The 23,363-nt window shown below is 40.7% G+C and overlaps 2 protein-coding genes across 4 annotated transcripts in view; both read right to left on the minus strand.

Annotated features, from left to right (window-relative positions):
* The window catches only part of LOC111979394 (phosphatidylinositol 3-kinase regulatory subunit gamma), a 51,299-nt gene extending 35,253 nt beyond the window's left edge, over positions 1 to 16,046 (minus strand). For both annotated transcript variants that reach the window (XM_024009901.2, XM_024009900.2), the window contains exons 1-2: positions 15,804 to 16,046; positions 7,162 to 7,943 (exon numbers count right to left, since the gene is read on the minus strand). In XM_024009901.2, the coding sequence (XP_023865669.1) occupies positions 7,162 to 7,480 (319 nt within the window). In that variant the 5' untranslated portion in view covers positions 7,481 to 7,943; positions 15,804 to 16,046. The remainder of the gene's footprint in view (positions 1 to 7,161; positions 7,944 to 15,803) is intronic.
* A 1,972-nt stretch (positions 16,047 to 18,018) lies between these two features.
* The window catches only part of LOC111979161 (microtubule-associated serine/threonine-protein kinase 3), a 71,264-nt gene continuing 65,919 nt past the window's right edge, over positions 18,019 to 23,363 (minus strand). For both annotated transcript variants that reach the window (XM_024009499.2, XM_024009498.2), the window contains one exon: positions 18,019 to 21,792. In XM_024009499.2, the coding sequence (XP_023865267.1) occupies positions 20,981 to 21,792 (812 nt within the window). In that variant the 3' untranslated portion in view covers positions 18,019 to 20,980. The remainder of the gene's footprint in view (positions 21,793 to 23,363) is intronic.

Here is a 23,363-nt window from a genome sequence, read left to right on the forward strand (position 1 = left end):
AATAACATTTCTCTACTATTATTCTGACACTTCACATTCTTAAAATAAAGTGGTGATCCTAACTGACCTAAGACAGGGAATTTTTACTAGGTTTAAATGTCAGGAATTGTGGAAAACTGAGTTTAAATGTATTTGGCTAAGGTGTATGTAAACTTCCGACTTCAACTGTATATACTGTATTCTATTCTACTGTATTTTAGTCAATGCTACTCTGACATTGCTTGTCCTAATATTTATACATTTCTTAATTCCATGATTTTAGATGTGTATTGTTAGATACTACTGTGTGTGTGACCAATAAAATTTGATTTGAATATAATAATTATAAACAATCTACCGGCTGCGTGCCGAAGAACCTCTCACTCACATGGCTCACTGTCACGTGATAAGGTCTTTCTCACAGGCTACAAGTGAAGACAGACACATCGGGGACGCAACTGCACAAGTCCTTTTCCAATTCCGAGGCGCATATTTTAAAAATTGGAAGAACTGTCCACATTTGCTTCTCGTCAGCCAACAAGATGAGTAGGCCTAACAAACAGCAAAAGCACTAGCCTGTAAATCTACTATCCCCCACAGTACAAATGTTGACCTATTCTATCCTGTGCGAGATATAGATATTCCAAACATGGTCTGGGACAGTTGTGGGATGCAATAGATCCCAAATTAATACAACCAAAAACCTGTTTTAATCAATGAGCCTGACGCAACAGATGAGAACATTTAGCTTAAACTGTTGATAAACTATTACGCTATTTCTTCACATTAAAAGTGCTGCAATGCAAACGGCAGTAGGCTATAAGTGCAAATGTTCCATTAGCAGGAAGTGACCATAAATGTGATTATGCATGTAATGTTTTTATTATAAAATGTGCACTTATATGGTGAAAATTATCTTCCACAAACTTGAACCTCACGTGCCTAACTGGCATGTGTGCCAGTTAGGCTCTACACCCGTTGTAAAGAAGATGAATGTGCTTCATTTTAAGAAAGTTATTTGGCCACTTCAGTTGTGATACAAACCTTATCAAAACATATAAGCCTATGGGCTAGCCTACACGAGGTGTGTGACTATGATTTGAAAATGTCGCCAAGAAAAGCATGCACTGTTTCTTGCTAGGCTAATATTGTTACCCATCACACTATTCTTGATTTAATTGTGTCTTTACATATACTAAATAATATATATATATATGTGTGTGTGAAATTTGTTTGATTTAGAAAGGTGCAGGATAATGGTCCACTCTCGAACAGGGGCAATGGTAAAAAATACATGTCATCTATGCACTTAAATAGCGAATCAAGGACACTTTTCCCATGGTTCATTTTCATGTCAACCAGGTAGGCTATACTCCTGTTGTAAAGATAAGCAATGTGCTTAATGTTCGGAAAGTTGAGAAATAAATATAATAGGCCTAGCCTATAGAAAGCTGATGGGACCCTCCTCTTTTTAATAGAGGCCATCACTCTGTTTTCTCACACAATTGCATAGCCTATAGAAATGTTGCGCAACATGAGCTCATGGGAACTCATGAAGTGTTTGATTACATTTCTGATCACATTTGCATTGACAACTGCATGATTAGAGGGACAATAGAGTGCTGAGTACCAGGTGGTTAGCAAGTTAATAAGCTACTAATGACCATCAGCAGCATCAGAGCTAGGAGAAGCCTAATTACCGTGACTAAACGGTCACGTGGAATTTGGCTGCCATCATGACTCGTGACCGCCGGTGTGGCGGTAATATGGTCACCGAAACATTCCCTAGCTCTGGKTAATGCCTGTTTCCAGACTTCTACAGTGAGAGAAGCTCTGACATTTAGCCATGTTCACCTAATTGTGAGATTATTGAGCAACAATTCTAACATTTGCTTACTATCTTCTCAGTGGTTTGTGAAAAGCGGATGGTAGCACAGGCGAAGCAGATTGGATAAGGCCTTGCTATTTGAACCTAAAATATTTGCACTGCATCGCCATCAGTCGGTGGAAGACAAGGCTAGTCCTCCCACATTCTGTTCTCCTCCCTACCTCTCTTTATGTCTCCCTCTCAACGTCTCAACTCATGAAGGCTTTCAAGCCAGTCAGCAGAGGATATTTCATGCAGTGAAATGGAGATTCATTCATAAGATAGCATTGATCGGATTTAACCTTTGAGAATTTCTTCACATCATGACTGATGGAGATGCAGTGCAAATATTTTAGCTTCAAATAGCAAGGCCTTATCCAGTCTGCTTCGGCTGTGCTACCACACAAAAGGACTGATTATTTGGTTCAAACATTTCTTGCTAACCTAAGGCTATGAGTTCGCTAATCCCTTCAAAACATTGTGCAATGTAATATGTAAAGACACAAATGTGAGAGTCTGGTAATCATGTCAATTATTTAGAAAAGTTCAGAGTTTGTATTTATTTTGTTCCGTCGCCAAACTGTTGTAAAGCCTGTCGCATGCTTCACAGTCAAAACAGTTTGTGCATATATTATGACGAAATGTTGACTACTGTTTGTTTGGGTCTTTGGCAGTTACATTTTTGGGGGGGCTGTTCCCACACCATTTTTGTGTTGTTGAGGCAAGTTGAAGTTTGGTACACGAAGTCTACACCCCTTTGTTGGTGATTGGTCAACARTTGGGGGGGGGGGGGGGGGCAGGCCCTACTGTCTGCAGTGCACCACTAGTTTTCATGCACATTGTTACACTTGAGAAGTACTGCACCAAACATCTTCGCTAGATGTTAAATTGCGCGACTAGACTGATGCAAAAACTTTTATATTCATGACAGATTTCTTGATTTATCTTCAATTAATTCTGACTTTTTAGGCACAGTCTGTGCACTTCTTTGTATTTGGTCTCCGTTAAGGGGTGTTTCATTGTTTATCGAAAACGTGCATTTCTATGCTAATTACGTTAATAACAATTTTAGCATTGGCCATTGTAATATGAATTGTGCAACCAAATCACCATTCAAGTTATACATTTCTGACAGCTATTTTTCCTCACTTGTATATTTTGTATATACAACATCTGGGTTCAGTCTTCTCATCACCTGCACTGTAAAATAAGTTCCACCTATTTTTGCACCCGAAACCTCAGACTCAACTGTTGCTGCTCCACACCAACTAAATAGGCTGCTGGGTCCCCTCTCTTAACACCTAGCTACTGCAGGCTAATGTTAGCATTGTACTATACACCAAAACATGGGGTTCAAGGTTGCCCATTGTCTGAATTTCTTGGCAAACTCAACTCAAAGTAACTTCACATCAATTCCTATAGAGAAATTTACATGTGTTTATCGAACATAATTTTCTCTGGATCCTCCTTATAACACTTTTCATAGTTGATAAAATAATGTGCCACGTGTATAAAACATATGGATTGTCTTTTAAAAGTCACGTCGGAATTATGCACCTAAAAACGTATCCTATTCCTCATTCCACCCATCAAAGAATGCATCTGTTAACTGCACAATACATTATGCAATGTAGAACAAGGCAGGAGATTCTGCTAATGATGTGTCAACAGCTCTGTGATGTTATGCAGTAGTGCTGCTCTTATTGCATGGGCTACAGTACATCTGTAGTTCTGAACAGTGCATCCCAGCAATGTAGACAGGCYGTGTATTAAGTACCATATCACCCCTTGAGTCAAAATGTGCTTCAGACCCAGATTACATTGATGCGGACCAGTCTGAGGGGGCCAGGCCACTACGAAGTTATAAAGCTTAGTATTTGCATTGCATTGGTTTGCTTGACCACTCTGTGTTTCGATATGTTTTATTTTACCAGCCAAAATCTGTGCTTTTTACTGGGGCATGTAAAAACRAGCCCAAGCAGAAACAAATCCACAAGTGGCTGCCCACAGTTCTCCAGTCACAAAGAAATGTATGGCCCCAACAAAACACACATATATATATATATATATATGTCTTAAAAGCAAGCGCAGTCCCAGCTGGTTCCTACATATCTGCTGCCTGGGAAGGCCTCACTCCCCTTCCCTTCATTGGATTCTTTGAAAACTGGTTCCTGGTAAGGGGCAGGGAGCAGAGAGAAAAGGCCTATCCTTTCTGAGAACTGGGGCGGGTGGATAGTTTATAGCTGCCTGGAGACAGTATCAGAAGAGTATGTGAACCAGGGGGATGAGGAGGAGGCGGAGGAGGAGTTTGCAAAAATGCCAAGCCATGGTTCACTTCAGCAGGCAGTAAAAGTGAGGCCAGGGAGAGGAAGGAGAAAAAAGCCTCCCTCCTCACGAGCAATGCTTAGTTTTAATGTCAAAGGAGAACTGTGGGACTTGAGCCTGATTTTGATTTAAAATCTGGTGTAATTCCCCAAAGTTCCTGGGTTTCTCTGGCAAACAACACAGATTGATGGGAATGGAAGCATCTGTAAAAGCGATCTGAAAAGATTATACCTACTTGTCTCTTTTCAAACTGGCAGGACCAAAGTTTAGAGGGAATCTGAGCGAAAACATGTACTTATGGGATTCTTCCAATAAGCCATTTTATTCTAAGTTAGGTTTCCCTGTGAAAATGTAAGGAAGAAACTAGTGTACTCATTACATTATGCCTACACTGAGCATTCTAGAATACTTATACAAAATCAAGACAAAGCCATGTTCAAATGCATGAACAAATCAGCCCATTGGATAAAGTTAGGTTTGCCGTTTTAACAAACAATACATATCAATTCAACCAAATATTAAGGCCAAATGCTAAATAGTAGGCTACACTCACACACAGCAACTAGGGCCTCAATATCTTGAGGGAGATAGAAAGATGATATCTGTACAAATCTGGGCCTACCCATTCCTAATCTACAATGCACTATTGGTGCTAGGCCAAATCAACCCCCTGCTCCCTCCCTCCCCTCTCCACTGTCTCTCTTGGCAAAGCATTTGGCACGTCTCCCCTGCTGTATCCAAATCAGAGAGACCTCTGCTGCCCAACTGGTTTCTCTCGCCAAACATCAACTCTGAGGAGCCCCCCCACCCACACCCCCTAGTCTGGCCTAGGCCTATACGTTCACTTCAGCTTACCATTAAACTCTACCACTGGTTCTTTCCAGGTAAAATATTCATCATGTTCCATCCAGGTAGCACAATCAAGACTTGCAGAACTCCAGTTAGTTGTAATGAGTTTGGAGCAGGCCTGTGCTTGGGCTTAATAGGCCTGCACTGGAGTGCTTACCAAACGAGTCAACATGAATTACAATGAGCCACTGTATAAGTGATGAACTAGAGGTAATTCAAAGTTCATAGCTTACCTGTCACTAAAGGGCAGAATGGAGCTTTGGGGAACATTACCTTTGACAGAGGAGGAATGTGCATTTTCAACCCAATACAAATCACATAAGTAACTAGATAAATCATTTTTTTATCCATTTTGGCCCAATGAGCCACTCGCCTTCCAAAAAAAGAAAGACATAAATGAGATCTTAGGGCTGAATGCGAGGGAGTGAGAGTGAGGAAGAGAGAGTGAGAGAACTAGGAGTACAGAAGAAGGCAAAAGCCAAGGGTATATTTGAGTTGGAGAGCACCACAGTAAAAATACTTCATGAATTAATCATCCATATATTTATGCAGTTATATAGTAGTTCAGAGATGAAAAGATTGGACAGGTTATCACTTGGTGAAACAATGTGATAGTGTTTCCTGACAATCTGACTTATTCATAATAAATAAACTGCAACATTTCTCTACTCAGGGGTAACCAGTTAGAAATGCAGTAAAGCAGATCCACAATTTACCTCTCACAGGTTCAGTTCCTAAGTTCCTTAATAACCTCTCATATGTGTACAGGGAGTTTAGCAATACATGTGTAATAGGTATGTAAAAAGATTGCAGCACATCTAATGTGTAGCACTCACTAATGAACWCTTGGACACAACCTTGTACAACACGATTGAATGCAACTCACCCCTGTCCTTTGCAGGAGAGTTGAATGGAGGGTCAAGGCAATAATATACGAGACATTGAAGAAAACCTGACCAAGAGTCAGGTCAGTAACTGGATTAGGTTGAAATTAGAAMTTGCTTAGTTGCGTTTGGAATGAGAGGTTTATGACAGCTCTTTAGTCTTTACGGAAGATTAGAAGGGTCAGTTTGCGGTCGGAGCAAACCGTGAAAGCCTTGGACAAAACAATAAGCCAAGAGCAGCTCAATTAAGACACATTATTAGTAGTCAATATACTAAAACTTTCTTGCAAATATGGACTTCACATTCAAGGATTTATGTTCTCTTCATACCCAACACCGCTGGAGTTTGTTTTTCAGAACAGTTTTTACAATGTCATCACTATTTTGAGAGGAATGCACAACTCTCCTCAACGTTGAAGGGCAACTTCATTGGAGTATTAATAAACATCTCAAAAATCATATAAAAAAATTTAAAAAAGGAAGTAGTAAAACAAACTATAATGCTGGTGACATATCTCTGCAGATCAATCAACAGAATATAAATATCTAAAGTGAAATACACTGAGTATACCAAACATTAAGAACACCTGCTCTTTCCATGACAGACTGACAAGGTGATTCCAGTCCATGACAGACTGACAAGGTGATTCCAGTCCATGACAGACTGACCAGGTGATTCCAGTCCATGACAGACTGACCAGGTGATTCCAGTCCATGACAGACTGACCAGGTGATTNGATTCCAGTCCATGACAGACTGACCAGGTGATTCCAGTCCATGACAGACTGACCAGGTGATTCCAGTCCATGACAGACTGACCAGGTGATTCCAGGTGAAAGCTACATTATGATCCCTTAATGATGTCACTTATTAAATCCACTTCAATCAGTGTAGATGAAGGAGAGGAGACAGGTTAAAGAAGGATTGAGACATGGATTGTGTATGTGTGCCATTCAGAGGGTAAAYGGGCAAAATAAAATATGTAAGTGCCTTTGAATGGGGTATTGTAGTAAGTGCCAGGTGCATCGGTTTCTGTCAAGAACTGCAACGCTCTTGGGTTTTTCACACTCAACTGTTTCACACTCAACCCTTTTGTATCAAGAATGGTCCACCACCCAGAGGACATCCAGCCAACTTGACACAACTGTGGGAAGCATTGGCGTCAACATGGGCCAGCATCCCTGTGGAACGCTTTCGAGGGGGGGGMAACTCAATATTAGGAAGGTGATCCTAATGTTGGATATACTCAGGTCTTACCTTGCTGTGACAGSTCAGGCCCTGGGGCTGCTGGGAGGATTCTTTGGGAGCGAGGCTGACTGGATGGCGGTGACATCCTCACGTGGCCCACAAACTGAACGTATGTCCCCGGGAAGTCCCCCCTCTGCTTGGTCCGCTCGTTGAAGCCCAGCAGCCAGCCTAGGAGCTCGGGACGCTCCTCATCCCCCTCCTTGAAGTTCAGGGAGAGCAGGGAGGCCTTGCTGACGGTCAGAATGTCCCCGGGGTGCAGATCAACATCTTCCTCCAAGTCCTTGGTGTACACGTAGAGGGCACGGTACTGGAAACCCTCGACCGCCATTTCGGGAAACCGAGAAAAGCTGCCGAAGACGCTGAGAGGATGCGAATGTCGGCCCGATGCTACGGCAACCCAGAAATGTACAGGCAGTAGTGGGTGATGAGTAGTGGCCGTTTGGAACTATCAACCGAAGCTAAGAAGCATTGCTAAAATGGCCGAGTCTATGGAGGAAGGTAGGTAGGGTGCTGCTGCCTCAGAGCAGGCCAGTGTTGGCGCTGTGGAGCACTTTCCTCAGCTTGATACCCCGGTTTAACCAAATGATGGAACAGAGGGACAGGGTTGGCAACATACTCCTTCAAGTGACAAAAACTAGCTGGACAGGCTCTAAACCTAACTAACCGAGGCGTTGGTCTCTTCAGTCTACCTGGGGTGTCTGGGGGGGTGGGGGGGGGGGGGGGGGGGCAGAGTAGGACACTATAATAGTCCTTGATTCTTTCAGGCTTCTCACGATCTGGACGGTGACAACCTACAGAACACAGGGAAAAAAGGAGAAAAACAAGTGAGTTTAAGGGGAAAATACATAGACAATGTAAAAATAATAATTTAGAATATACACTACCTGCAAAAGTTTGGGGTCACTTAGAAATGTCCTTGTTTTTCAAAGAAAATCAAATTTTTGTCCATTAAAATAACATCAAATTGATCAGAAATATAGTGTAGACATTGTTAATGTTGTAAATGACTATTGTATCTGGAAATGGCAGATTTATGGAATATCTACATAGGCGTACAGACATTGTTAATGTCTGTATTCAGCCCCCATTATCAGCAACCATCACTCCTGTGTTCCAATGACACGTTGTGAGCTAATCCAAGTTTATCATTTGAAAAGGCTAATTGAGCATTAGAAAACACTTTTGCAATTATGTTAGCACATCTGAAAACTATGCTGATTAAAAAAAAAAAAAAATGAAACTGGCCTTCTTTGGACTAGTTGAGTATCTGGAGCATCARCATTTGTGGGTTCGATTACAGGCTCAAAATGGCCAGAAAAATAACTTTCTTCTGAAACTCATCAGTCTATTCTTGTTCTGAGAAATGCAATTATGTTAGCACAGCTGAAAACTGTTGTGCTGATTAAAAGAGGCCAGCATCATGGAGTCGCCTYTTCACTGTTGACTTTGAGACTGGTGTTTTGCTGGAACTATTTAATGACGCTGCAAGTTGAGGACTTGTGAGGCGTCYGTTTCTCAAACTAGACACWYTAATGTACTTGTTCTTTTGCTCAGATGTGCACCGGGGCCTCCCACTCTTTCTATTCTGGTTAGACAGTTTGCACTGTTCTGTGAAGGGAGTAGTACACAGCTTTGTACTCAATCTTCAGTTTCTCGCATGGCATAGCCTTCATTTCTCAGGACAAGAATAGACTGACTGACTGAGTTTCAGAAGAAAGTTCTTTGTTTCTGGCTATTTTGAGCCTGGAATCGAACCCACAAATGCTGATGCGCCAGATACTCAACTAGTCTAAAGAAGGCCAGTTTTATTGATTCTTTAAATCAGCACAAATGTTTTCAGCTGTGCTAACATAATTGCAAAAGGGTTTTCTAATGATCAATTAGCCTTTTAAAATGATAAACACAACATGCCATTGATGGTTGCTGATAAATGGGCCTCTGTACGCCTATGTAGATATTCCATWAAAAATGGATCTGCCGTTTCCAGCTACAAGAGTCATTTACAACATTAACAATGTCTACACTGTATTTCTGATCCATTTCATGTTATTTTAATGGACAAAAAAAAATGTACCTTTTCTTTCAAAACAAGGACATTTCTAAGTGACCCCAAACTTTTGCACGGTAGTGTATATACAGTACCAGTCAAAAGTTGACACACCTACTCATTCAAGGGTTTTTTCTTTATTTTTACTATTTTCTACATTGTAGAATAATACATCCGAATTATGAAATAACACATGTGGAATCATGTAGTAACCAAAAAAAAGTGTTATATATATTTTATATTTGACATTCTTCAAAGTAGCCACCCTTTGCCTTGATGACAGCTTTGCACACTCTTGACATTCTCTCAACCAGCTTCATAAGGTAGTCACCTGGAATGAATTTCAATTAACTGGYGTGTCTTGTTAAAAGTTCATTTGTGGACATTTCTTTCCTTCTTAATGYGTTTGAGCCAATCAGGTGTGTTGTGACATGGTAGGGGTGGTATACAGAAGATAGCCCTATTTGGTAAAAGATCAAGTCCATATTATGGCAAGAACAGCTCAAATAAGCAAAGAGAAACAACAGTCCATCATTAGTTTAAGACATGAAGGTCAGACAATCTGGAAAATGTCAAGAACTTTTAAAGTTTCTTCAAGAGCAGTCGCAAAAACCATCAAGCTCTATGAAGAAACTGGCTCTCATGAGGACCGCCAGGAAAGGCCCAGAGTTACCTCTGCAGTAGAGGATAAGTTAGAGTTAACTGCACCTCAGATTGCAGCCCAAATAAATGCTTCAGAGTAACAGACACATCTCAACATCAACTGTTCAGAGGAGACTGTGTTAATCAGGCCTTCGTGGTMAAATTTCTGCAAAGAAACCACTACTAAAGGACACCAATAAGAAAAAAAAAGACTTGCTTGGGCCAAGAATTACAAGCAATGGACATTAGACCAGTGGAAATCTGTCCTTTGGTCTTATGAGTACAAATGAGAGATTTTTGGTTCCAACCGCCATTTCTTTGTGAGACGCAGAGTAGGTGAACGGATGATCTACGCATGTGTGGTTCCTGTGAAGCATAGAGGAGGTGGTGTGATGGTGCTTTGCTGGTGACACTGTCAGTGATTTATTTAGAAGTCAAGGTACACTTAACCAGCATGCTACCACAGCATTCTGCAGCGATTCATCCTCCTACCTGGTTTGAGCTTAGTGAGACTATCATTTGTTCTTCAACAGGACAATGACCCAAAGCACACCTCCAGGCTGTGAAAGGGCTATTTGACCAAGGAGAGTGATGGAGTGCTGCATCAGATGACCTGGCCTCCACAATCACCCAACCTCAACACAATTGAGATGGTCTGGGATGAGTTGGACTGCAGAGTGAAGGAAAAGCAGCTAACAAGTGCTCAGAATATGTGGGAACTCCTTCAAGACTGTTGGAAAAGCATTCCTTATGAAGTTGTCATCAATGAAAAGGGTGGCTACTTTGAAGAATCTAAAATCTATTTTGATTTATTGAACACTTTTTTGGTTACTACATGATTCCATATGTGTTATTTCATAGTTTTGATGTCTTCACTATTATTCTACAATGTAGAAAATAGTAAAAACTAAGAAAAACCCTTGAATGAGTAGGTGTGTCCAAACTTTTGACTGGTACTGTGTGTGTGTGAGATTATATATATATATATATATATATATATATATATATATATAAGTAGACGCCTACAATAATCGAAGCATCCCTGTGTCACGGCCACAAAGCATGAAAATGGCGAACTGTGGCAGTGCTATGCGTTTGTGCAATCTTGGTTGGGATGATGCTACTGCGTCATAACGTACCACAGACTCCCCAAGTCATTCTGCATCACATTTTCAAATCTCGATTTTGATTAAAAGTCACATTCTACAGTTCTCAACCATTCCCTGATGCTCTGAATGGGATAAAACAGATCAATACATGCAATAGCAATGTTTGAAACACAGACAAATATGACCAGCCTTACAGTTCTAAAGCATCCAAATTAAAAAGAACGCTGTTTCATTTAAGACCATTTTCTATAAAGGGAAATTAGGGTATTATGTCCCACGTAAGACTGTTCTGTTGCTCCAGAAATATTTCGGCAGGCTTCTCGAAAAGTAGCCTAATCATGCCAAAACCCTTCAATACAACAATATTGAAAGAAAGTCCTTTCGATGCAAAACGCTTCTTGCTCTTATAATCGAACATGAGTCATTGCAGAAAAACATCTCTCCCATAAAATCATTCACATTCATACAAGCTTGCTTTATCAATGTTAGTCAAAAAGGTCCTCAATGGCTATGTAGACYCATTACATCATTGTTTTTGAGATGTCACCTAGGCCTAATAAACTATTCAAGACCAGTTCAGTGACTAAATCATAATCGGACAGTTTTGAAAGGTTACTTTTCATTAATAGGACTGTCTCTTCTCAATCGATTTTGTCGATTAAGTCAGAGCCACAGTAGGAAAATTGGAAAACACGAAGACTACTGTATGCACGGTCAAAGACATTACCTTTGTTTTTACTGTAGCTTCAGCAAGAGGAGTGAAGCGACCAAATAAAAAAGACACCAAGTTGACCATCAAAATGGCAACAGCACCAGAGAGAGATTAGGCTTTCAAACTAGAATTTGGTCCCACAAAGTAAGGAGAGATGAAGTCTCCTTTTCCCCCTCTGTGGGTGAAGTGATGACCAAAAGAAAATCAGAGATAGAGATGAAATGGAGGGCTTGGGCTTGTGACTCGGGACATAAGAGCTTAGAAGCCCCCAGAGTTTTTTGGAGCATCTCTCGAAACGTCCAAATCACTACTCTTTGTGATATCGCTTACAACATGCTCGTCCATTAGGTTTGTTTTTGACTGGATATGATAAGTTGCTGCTAAAATCTAAATAAGCCAAAATTCGAACTGTACACTTCTTTCTCAGTGGCGCATCTTCAAATCTGGGTGTACGTGCACTCGAACCTCACACAACCCCCCCATTCAAAAAGCAAGCAAACATTCTCGTGATCATCTCTGAGTTCTAATATCACCGCTATAAAACGCTAAATAGTTATCATGATTACAGGCCGTACCATTGGGCAACACTACTCACCCCACTTCTGAGGAGAGAGGAACTGCACAGACTCACCAAGGCTCTCTGTCCGACATCCTCCGTGTCGAGAAAAGAGGTGCCAGGGTAGACACGTGGCACTGGCATACCCAACCACAGCCCGCAATCCTCACACCACCAAACACCCCCCACCCCTCTCTCCGCCTCCCCCCGCCCTCACCCGCCAAAAAAAGTCCATTCCACTTTGCCATTTTTTGTTTGTTTATATTCACAACCTTGCAGAAAAAAGCTGCAATCGTCCCGCACTCTTTGGTAGTCCCAATTCAGCATTTCCCCCCACAGCAATATAAATGCTGCAACTAATACGAGTTGAAAGGAGAATCATCTCTGTTACAGTCCTGCACATTGAAAAAAAAGCCTCCATTTCAAGGCAGCAGCTTGCAGGCTCGTCGTCACTGGAGCCATCCTTTTTTCCTCACTTTTATTCAGTCAAGAAACGGCACACTTATCAGGAGAGCCCAAACGGCTGAGGGAGACCACAAAAAAATTATTAATGAATAAAAGGCAAGAAACTCACTGTTGCTAGAGAGAGGGAAACTAAGCCTGGCCTCCCATTGGCTGCTRTTTGGCCATGTGCTCCGGAGTCACCAGAGAAGCTTGGGCAAATCAAGGAAATGTTCTAATATTAGAAAATGTATCTAGGCAGTGATCAAGCTCCTGACCCAAACAACTCCACCTTTTTTACATTGCACTTTGCATCCTCAAAGACTGACTCGGTTTTTTGAGGAGGACACTGAAATGTATGCAGTATGATAATAAAACAAATATATTTATGAAAAAACGGATTATACAGATACAATTAATGTCTGGTGCTGCAATATTAGGTAAGATATATTTTACAATTACTAGGAATGGACCATTAAAATTAAGAGAGAACTGATTTATCAAAATCTGGATGACAAATGTATTAAATTCAAAAAACAGAAGGTTCCTTTACAGCATCAGAGGCACCAGCCACTCAAACAGGGAGATCTTGATTTCTTGTCTTTTATTACAATTTTTTGGACATTTTTGCCACACTGTTAGGAGCGAGTGACAAGCATTTTGCCACACTGTTAGTAGCTAGTGACAAGCATTTTGCCACACGGTTAGTAGCTAGTGACAAGCATTTTGCCACACGGTTAGGAGCTAGTGACAAGCATTTTGCCACACGGTTAGTAGCTAGTGACAAGCATTTTGCCACACGGTTAGTAGCTAGTGACAAGCATTTTGCCACACGGTTAGGTTAGTGACAAGCATTTTGTCACACTGTTAGGAGCTAGTGACAAGCATTTTGCCACACGATTAGGAGCTAGTGACAAGCATTTTGCCACACGGTTAGGAGCTAGTGACAAGCATTTTTCCACACGGTTAGGAGCTAGTGACAAGCATTTTGCCACACTGTTAGTAGCTAGTGACAAGCATTTTGCACAGGTTAGGAGCTAGTGGAACGCATTTTTGCCGCACGGTTAGGGCTAGTGACAAGCATTTTGCTGCACGTTAGGAGCTAGTGACCAAGCATTTTGCTACACTGTTATAGCTAGTGACAAGCATTTGTTCTGGAGCACCGAGTTAGTAGCTAGTGACAAGCATTTTTGCCACACTGTTAGAAGCTAGTGACAACCATTTTGCGCACGGTTAGTAGCTAGTGAGCATTTTGCCACACGGTTAGGAGCTAGTGACAAGCATTTTGCCACACTGGTTAGAGCTAGTGACAAGCATTTTGCCAACACTGTATAGGAGGCTAGTGACAAGCATTTTGCCAACAACTGGTTAGTAGCTAGTGACAAGCATTTTGCTGCACGGTTAGGAGCTAGTGACAAGCATTTTGCCACACAGTTAGAAGCCAGTGACAAGCATTTTGCCACACAGTTAGAAGCTAGTGACAAGCATTTTGCTGCACGGTTAGGAGCTAGTGACAAGCATTTTCCAGTCATACAAATACTGTTAATTTGTATGAGGTTGTATCAACAGGAATAAGCTGTAGGGTTGTTAAGAGTATCTGCAAGCCAAGATATTTTGATATATAATCATTGCAACTTTCGAAAAATTTTGCAATATATTTTTGTCCTAAGTAAGTAAAGTAGTGAAACATAACTCCACCATAAAGTGGTCCTGAACTTCTCAAATATGGGTTGCTTTGTTTGGCTGAAGCTGGAGCTGGCTAGTTTAACGTCAATACAGCAAAATCTCTGTAAAACCCTTGCTACAGATATTGTAAATTTGACACATTGTGTTAATACGCTCAACGTGTTTTTACTGTAACCACGATATAGCCTAGCGGAAATTACACATAGGCCCACTTAACATTTTTACAAATACTTCATATTTTATGAAATAAAGAAATATAAATATACATGAGCAATTCCACAGTAATGGAGTGACACTGAGACTCAAATGTTYCACATTAAAAAGTATGTCAAACAAAAAACAATACATTTTCAGCGAAATTGTTAAAAGCTAATGATGAAAAGTTAAACTGAATAAATATTGGCATGCCGTACCACCTCAACACACCTCAAGGTGTTCCTATGTTTTGCAAAAGAGATACAATAGACATTCGAGGATGTTCTAACTAGAAGTCTATTCAACATAAGTGTTCATATGTAGGCTAGTTGTTTCTCTTTTATTTCTAAGTTGGGGGATAAAAAGTAATAGGGTGTAATAGTTATTCATTGCTACCCTTTACATAAGCAACCCTACAAACCATACATTACCCGAAGTACAATGCACAAAGAAGCTAACGAGTTAATACAACAACAAACAAAACTTACATTACACTGAATTTACATAAAGTAGTACACGGCAATAGCGACTGAACAGACAAGTTTAGAGGCATTGTTACCACAGGCATTGTTACCACAGACATTGTTACCACAGACATTGTTACCACAGACATTGGTGATCCTGCAAGTTTGGGAATCAATCCAAGACAAATCTGGACATATAACTTTGGCAGTGTCCTAAACCAATGCACATGTGCGGAATACGCTTAACTTTTAAACAACAAAGCGCACTAACTGTGTAATAACAATATTAGAATGGTCCAAAATGTAGGGGTGCTGTCAACTACAGCTAAGTTGCCCATGTCGCAACAATGTAGCAAGTAAAACTCGCACATGAACTTGCAGATGACGTGTTCGAGAAATTCGCAACCTTTGGCATTATTTTGTCTGTGTTAAGCGCAATGTTGCTACATTGAGTAAAAACGTAGCCAACAAAATAGTGTAACATTCATGTGCCATATGGGAACTCTGGAAAATATGGTTACAGTAGCTCGTTAGCTCGACTTGGTAGATTTTTAGATGTCAATAGAGAGGCGCACGTTAGTACTGCAAGTGGCAGACATTATGCAACTAACTAGGTATTATTTTAACATTTAGCGTACTTTAAAGAAAACGACTTGTTGCGGTGCCCTCGACAAGTTTATAGACCTGTGCAAGTTCGTACTGCCTTGTGTGCGTAGGGCACCTAGTTGAAGATCTTCCACCATTTTCCCGTTCAGAGGCTATAGCACTGGAAATGTGCACCAACTTAGGAAAAACTCACCCGCAGACGCAGATACTTCTTCCAAATWTCTCGCTGTGGCGGCACTTTAACACGTCGAAATGCAGACAGCAAGTTTCCTTATCTTTCACCTGTTCTTTCCCTCAATGCTTTAAAGTCGTCCACCTCCTTTGATTACTTCTAGTCCGGTTTCTTTCTTTCTCCCTTTCTTTCTTTTGCTGCACATGACTCTCAGCTCCCTACACAGCCATTTTCCAGCACAGCACGGCGCAGAAAAGGAGAGTGCGTGGGAACTAATATGAACAGCACGGGAAAAAACGAACCCAGTCGGAAAAGCACGAATCATTGCAGGACAGGAAGCATATGGCCATTTCCATGTAAAAGGACCCATGAGCACCAACCTGTGAAGTTTATAGGATCATGTCAAATTGGGTGTCAAATGAAAGCTAAGAGTCTATATATATTTTTTAATGAAAGCATATATCCATTTATCAACTATTTTTCATCCAAAAAAATTAAGAATAAGAGAAGGCTTATATTTTTGGTCAGTTGGAAAAGGGTTCTTAGAAAACATATATTTCTAATTTCCATCCCTCATGAGGAGGGAGGATAATGAAAGATAACATAAGTAACAAGTAGTTCGTGTTTTTACTCATATCAATTTTGTTTATTAATTAATAAGTGATTGAATCAAAATCGTTAACGGAATTTCAGTCAAATCTGTAACAGAATTTATGCTATTGATTTGGCTACAATGGGAAATCATAGTAGGCACAGACCACAAGTTTGGACAGTACAGTAAAGCAAAGTAGAGTATAGTTCACTACAGTAGAGTACACTAGAGTTAAGTACAGTATAATGTATTGTACTGTAATGTATTGAAATATACTATACTCTACTGTAGTCTACTGTACTGCACTGTACTCTACTGAGCTCTACTGTGCTGTACTTTGATGTCCAAACTTGTGAAATATAGATGTCTATGATTGGTTCAGATTTGGTCCGGACCAACCAAATGTTGTCTCGTTTGAGGGCAGAGCTCATTAAAATAATAGCCCGTGTTTAGAATAATACCCAAATAKGCAAATTAGGATATTGCATATCTATACCTTTRTGTACCTATTTAAGATATATCACCATGTAGAGAATGGCATTCATATCCATGCATTTCTGTGCAATACAGATCAGGGACCCATGATGAAATTCCATTACCGCAATTCCGTTACCGGGTATAAATCCACTTCACTTACTGTTGTTCAATAACCAAAATAGATTTCTTCAAAGTCAATGTGTCATGTCATAGCTGACACCGCATTCTTTCTGTAATCGTTAAATCTTAATTCAGAGCATATATTTAACAATTTTGGTCAAACGTGGACACAAAAAACAGTGGGAGATTTTACCTAAATTATGTTACCAAACTTTGCATCTGCACAGTTCTTCCAGTAAATGTTTTTGTAAAATGTTTTGTGTAAATTGTTAAAAGTAGTCCTTGTGCATAGTTGTATGGTTTGTTAAACTTTTAAATCAATTGTTTTTTGTTTGGCATACATTTCAAAGTGAAAAATCGGAAACTCGGCGCAATTCCATTATCGTGCAATTGCCCATATGACCATGATAAATATTTCCTCTCCTGAATTGAAGCATTTCAATGCCCGTCCCAACAATACAACCATTTCATGCCTTTTCATAACAGCATTTAATAAAAAAGTATTGATTATACCATAACCYTGTTCAGAATGCTGATGAAGGATAGTCTGTGCTGTATCAGGAAGAGCTAATAATTAGGCTACTCCATCTTTTTTGTTGTTGTTGCCAATTAGCTACCAGGTTGAACAAAGAATATTCAAATGTAGGAWTTTTTTTGGCTCCCGAGTGGCACAGCGGTCTAAGGCACTGCATTTCAGTGCTAGAGGAATCACTACAGACCCTGGTTCGATTCTGGGCTGTATCACACCTGGCCATGGTCAGGAGTCCCATAGGGCCTGAGCACAATTGTCCCAGCGTCGTCCGGTTTAGGGGAGGGTAGGCCATTATTGTAAATAATTTGTTCTTAACTGACTTGCCTAATTAAATAAAGGATAAATAAAATAATGTACCTGGCCTTCAGATGTGAAGACTTATTGTTACAGACTATATATGTTTTGAATAGAGAAATACACATTTGATCACAATAAGCCTCTATAGTTGTTAGTGTTGTGAATGTGCTTCTCCAAAATGTAAGATGTAAGTCCCAAAAAGAACTGTACACTTCATATTATTCTTCTGCCATTCATTTATTTCAAACACTGTTAGACAATTGAGAGAAAATGAATTTCACACCAACTTTCACCAGAAACCAGTTTGGGAAATATACAATGAAGTTTGAGGGCCACCAAGGTAAGACAAAACAAACATTAATTATGTTTATGGATTACAATTGACCATTACAGATATCCCATTTATCATACATCAGGAAAAATATGAGAAGGTAGTTGTAATCAGTTGGTTATATTCTGCGTGCACCTCAGGCTTTCACCCCGTTTTATTATTGAAGTTGAATCAAAGACCACTAAATGAATACATTTCAGTTATGTAAAACTACACACTAATTTGGGTGCATTCAGAACCAGTGTCTTTTTTTCTTGTGTTACATTAAACAGTGTAAAAGTGCAGAATGGGTCATATATTTGCAATCAAAGAATCAGATAAATTCTCTAGCAAGCAAGACCATGAAAACAACAATCTGACTAATATAACGACTAGTTATTCAGTTCAGTGAAAAATGTCTAGCATGAGGACACAGTATTATTTCCAATAAAGGGACCACACTTTGACAACATCAAGATCTGGGAAATCCATTTTGAATTGAATGACCTATTTTATTATACTCTCACAAAAATCACACTTATTTGTTTCAAGTACTAATAAAGTATATCAATTTTAAAAAGTAGATACGTTTTAGATTTCTGACCTTCTGTTATCCTGTCTCGTTCCAGTTGTTCAAGTATTAGTTGGTGACAAATTATTATTTGTATTTTAACTTGGTCAATATTCCCATATCCCCAGCCAACTGTGAAACACGTGTTCCTAACATCATCTGACATATATTAGGATGAACTGTCTTACTGTAACAGTTTATCTGAAATAACCACGAGTGGAAGAATTTTGGTTGTTCATTCAATAGTTGCAGAAGAAAACAATGACAGTATACAATGTTGACAGCCAAACCATTGCCTACATCTTCAAATCTCTCACCCTTCTATCAAGTCTGTTGTTCTTGAATGMCAACTTCCGTTTGGGTTAGTTATGGTGTTCGTAAACAGCATAGGCGTATCAGCAATGCAACAAGACTGCTTCCATATCAAACTATACAAAACACAGTTTCATTTCTTTGTCCTTCAGGGCTTCTGTTGGAATCCAGCTGATCCCTGTCATTCGTTGTTCAGAATAATTTAAAGGGGGTCTCCCGAGTGGCRCAGCAGTCTAAGGCACTGCATCACAGTGCTTGAGGTGTCACTATAGACACGGGTTTGATCCCAGGCTGTGTCACAACCGGCCGTGAGACAAGATCGAAATTGGGGAGGAAAAAAGGGGTACATTTTTTTTAAATAATTTAAATGGCCAAACAGCAGTTGAAACAATTACAAAGCGTACTCTTTTCCCCGTCACTGTTTTAGTAAAAAGCTGAGGAATGGGCTGGAGAAATGCAACTACTAAAATTCCTGATATCAAAAAAATATATAGTTTTAACCATGTTTTGAGGCTTTACAGGGTTTGTTAACATTTACTTTGTTTACAACCTGGAGAAAAACAAGTTTATATTTTGGGTTCTGTTGGGGAACTACAGTTGAACTAAGCTCATGAGGCTTTTATAAATTATAATCTTCAAGAATCAATGGGTACATATAATTAATTTAAAAGTCCAAAAATGGATGAAGCAACTGCAGATTGCCCCCTTTAACAGTGAAGATGAAAAAAGTTCACATACAGTACACATCTGACCCGAAAATGTAAACATTCATTCATATAACATTGTTTTAAAAAAACAGCACAGCGAGCCAGTTCCTACATACACCGCACAATTCTTAAAATGCAAACGGAAAACAAGAGTTCTGAAAAAGAATGAGAACAGTGTTCAGGGAAAACGCCTAACCTGTGCAAATACACTCTTCCGCTAGATTACATTGTAGGGTAGCTTGCTTCAACAAGCAGGTTAGTATGGTATTGCAGGATCACCAACAATCTAGTATCAAAAAGGTAGCACTGGCAGAACGAAGCGTTCTTTATTTTGTGTCCCGTCAATCATTTTGTGATTTAAACCAATGGAAGAAATCGGTGGAGTTTATCCATTTGATGACATCACTGGAATGATTGACAGGGCTTGGCAACAGGGCTCAATCATGAAGCTTCCTATGTACAGTACCTCTTACTTAGAAGGGTTCTTATGAGAAATCCATGCTTTGGCACGGGGGCACTATTTCACTATCCCTGTGACCATGAATCATTACTACCATATTATTGTTCTAGTGTGTTAAAGACGGCACTGAATTAAAGGGCTTGGACACACTAAGTACATAAACATTCAACGTATGTTTGAAAGGCCTATTTTGATCAGACAGAATCAGCAGCCATATTTCATGTCATGAAACACTTTTGGAATACTAATAGAATGTTAAACAATTTAACAGATATGGGAGAAAACATATTATTCATCGGCTGTCTGCATCTATAAGCAACATCCAAATCTTTGTTCTTAATTTAGTTCATTAACTTGGAGTTTCCTCATGTCTCTATCCATTCACACAACAGAATGGGCGCATCAAATTTGTGACATTGTCACAAATAAGGGCCAATAAATGAAGTCATCAGCCTGAAACAAATAAAATGAACATAAAAAGTAATAAATAGGTTATTTCATAAAAAAAGGTATTTACAAAGTACAAAAATGTTACAGGTGCTACAGTGAACCTAAAACCAAAGGTGGGAGGGATTAAACCAATTTTGGCTCAACAGTTTCGAGTGTGGTACGATGMATACTGTAACTCAACCGTGTGAAGTCTTTTTGTTGTTGTTGTACTCTCCCTCCAGTTGCCTCAATTGGCTCAGGCTTGAGTATATTCTCGCGGATAAACATGCAAGCCCTTCATATACGGTACAGTAGCCGGTCAGAGAGTATGTAACCTTAGTCTAGGGTGTGACTCTACCTAGACCTTTCACCTTATTGGAGCAACGCTAGGCTAATACCCCTCCTTCTCCTTTGGCTTGGATTTCTGCGCTGCTGTACCCTGTGCTCCTCGCCCTGCCACCTCCAGGCTCCAGTCGGACTGAGCCAAGTTAATCCACGATGCCTTAAACCGCGGCTGCCTGACGGGGAGGGTGGGTCTTTGCTCCTTCTCATCCGGGTCGTCAAAGCTCACCTCCTGCACCGCCTYCTGCTTCTTAAAGGAGTCCCTCCTCTCRGACAGGGCCAGTTTCCTCATCACCAACTCCTTGGAGCAGTGGTCACTGCGGTGGTCGCTGCTTGTCGACTCCCTGTGGATTCTCTGACCGCCCAGATACAGGCCCTGGCGGCCATGTTGTTCCCCCACACAGACAAACCCTCTGGCCGTATCCAGGGCCTCTAGCCCCTCCCCCTCCGACAGGGGTACCTCCATGGTGTGTCGGCGGGTGGCGTAGGCCTTCTTGTCACCGTGGTACACCCCTGAGAGCTTCTCAGCCGACTGCACCCTCTTGAGGAGGGGCGAGCGGGGCGGCTCGGCGCTGCGGGGGCGCACAGAATGGCGTGCGATGGTGGGAGGGGACAGGGTCTTGCCGTGGAAGCCGTGGAGGCCCTTTGAAAGGCTGGGGAGGGAGGAAGGAGAGCACTGGGGGGAGAGGGGCTGCGGAGGGGGGATACAGGCCAGCGGGGAGGGGGGGATGCTGCTGGTGGACTTGCAGCGGCCTGCCTTGGTGTAGCGGCCTAGGACCTGGAGGGAGCTGGGACGGGCCTGGGGGACGGGGGAGTTGGGAGAGCTGGAGCAGGGAGAGGAGCTCTGGGGGGAGTTGGAGTCTGAGAAGAGATAGAACATGCTGTAGATAAGCTTTTGATTTCTTCAGTGACAAAGAAAGCATTCTCGCTGTAGTGCTGTTAAACGGTTTGAGAATAATGAGAATCAACTTTTGCCTGCATTTCTGTATGACATGTACCATGAAAACCAAGAGCTTTTACATAACCCAGGTATCTTCTATTCAGATACCAATTGACTTGGTATATCATAACAGTTGAAACATTGTCACACACCCACCTTATTACAGTAAAATATGCACATCACAAAATGGCCGACTATCGAACCACAGTTTCCATCCAATAGAGGCTAGCTACTCACCTCCAGACTGGTCGGGGGAGGGGCAGGGTGTGCTGGGCCCAGGCGAGAGGCTCTGGGTGGGGGAGCCAGACAAGCTGTCACTGGAGGATACTGAATGCTGTAAGCCGGAGGAGAAACTGCGACTGCTCTGCATGGGAGGGTTGTGCTTGGCCATCTTCCTCAAGACGCTACGTCGTCTACTACAGGAGAGAAATGGGATTCAATTTAAGTGGATATTTTCAGCAAACCTTTTCATGTGACGTTATAATACACCAATTCTGTGGATATAAAAGATAGCATTAGGCGGCACAGAACTCTTTATTTTTTTGTTTGTTATTATATTCTTATTTACAATAGAAGTTTGTTTGTCATTTTGTAAGTCGCTCTGGATAAGAGCGTCTGCTAAATGACTTAAATGTAAATGTAAGTTGCTCCAAAATGACCCAATACATTATTTACAAATCCTTTCTATTGGGCACATCTGGAATACAACCAAAATAAACTGAAAATGCATTCAACAACTTTGTAGAGTCACATGCTTGTTGTAGTGATTGTGTGCTAGGAATATGGGTCCAAACACTACACTGAACAAAAAATTGTAGCATTTGGCGTACATTTTTAAGACTTTACTGAGTTACAGTTCATATAAGTAAATCAACCAATTGAAATAAATTCATTAGGCCCTAATCTACAGATTTCACATATGCATCGGTTGGTCACAGATACCTTAAAAAAAAAAAAGTAGGGGTGTGGATCAGAAAACCAGTCAGTGTCTTGTGTGACCACGATTTGCCTCATGCAGTGCGACATGTCCTTCGCATAGTTGGTCAGGCTGTTGATTGTGGCCTGTGGAATGTTGTCCCACTCCTCTTCAATGGCTGTGCGAAGCTGCTGGATATTGTCAGGAACTGGAACACGCTGTCGATCCAGAGCATCCCAAACATGCTCAACGGGTGACAAGTTTGGTGAGTATACAGGCCATGGAAGAACTGGGATATTTTCAGCTTTCAGGAATNGAGAGAACAGAAGAACATGTAGATAAGCCTTTGCTTTGTAATTGCAGAAATCAAACAAACATTCTCACTTTAGTGCTGATAACCGTTTGATAATAGCTACAATAAACGTTATCCTAAACTTTTTCTGTATGACATACAGTACAGAAATGTTATTTTAAATGGACAAAAAAAAAAAAAATCTTTCAAAACAAGGACATTTCTAAGTGACCCCAAACTTTTGCAAGGTAGTGTATATACAGTGCCAGTCAAAAGTTTGGACA

This window comes from Salvelinus sp. IW2-2015, linkage group LG19 (assembly GCF_002910315.2).
Source record: "Salvelinus sp. IW2-2015 linkage group LG19, ASM291031v2, whole genome shotgun sequence".
NCBI classification, from domain to species: Eukaryota; Metazoa; Chordata; class Actinopteri; order Salmoniformes; family Salmonidae; genus Salvelinus; species Salvelinus sp. IW2-2015.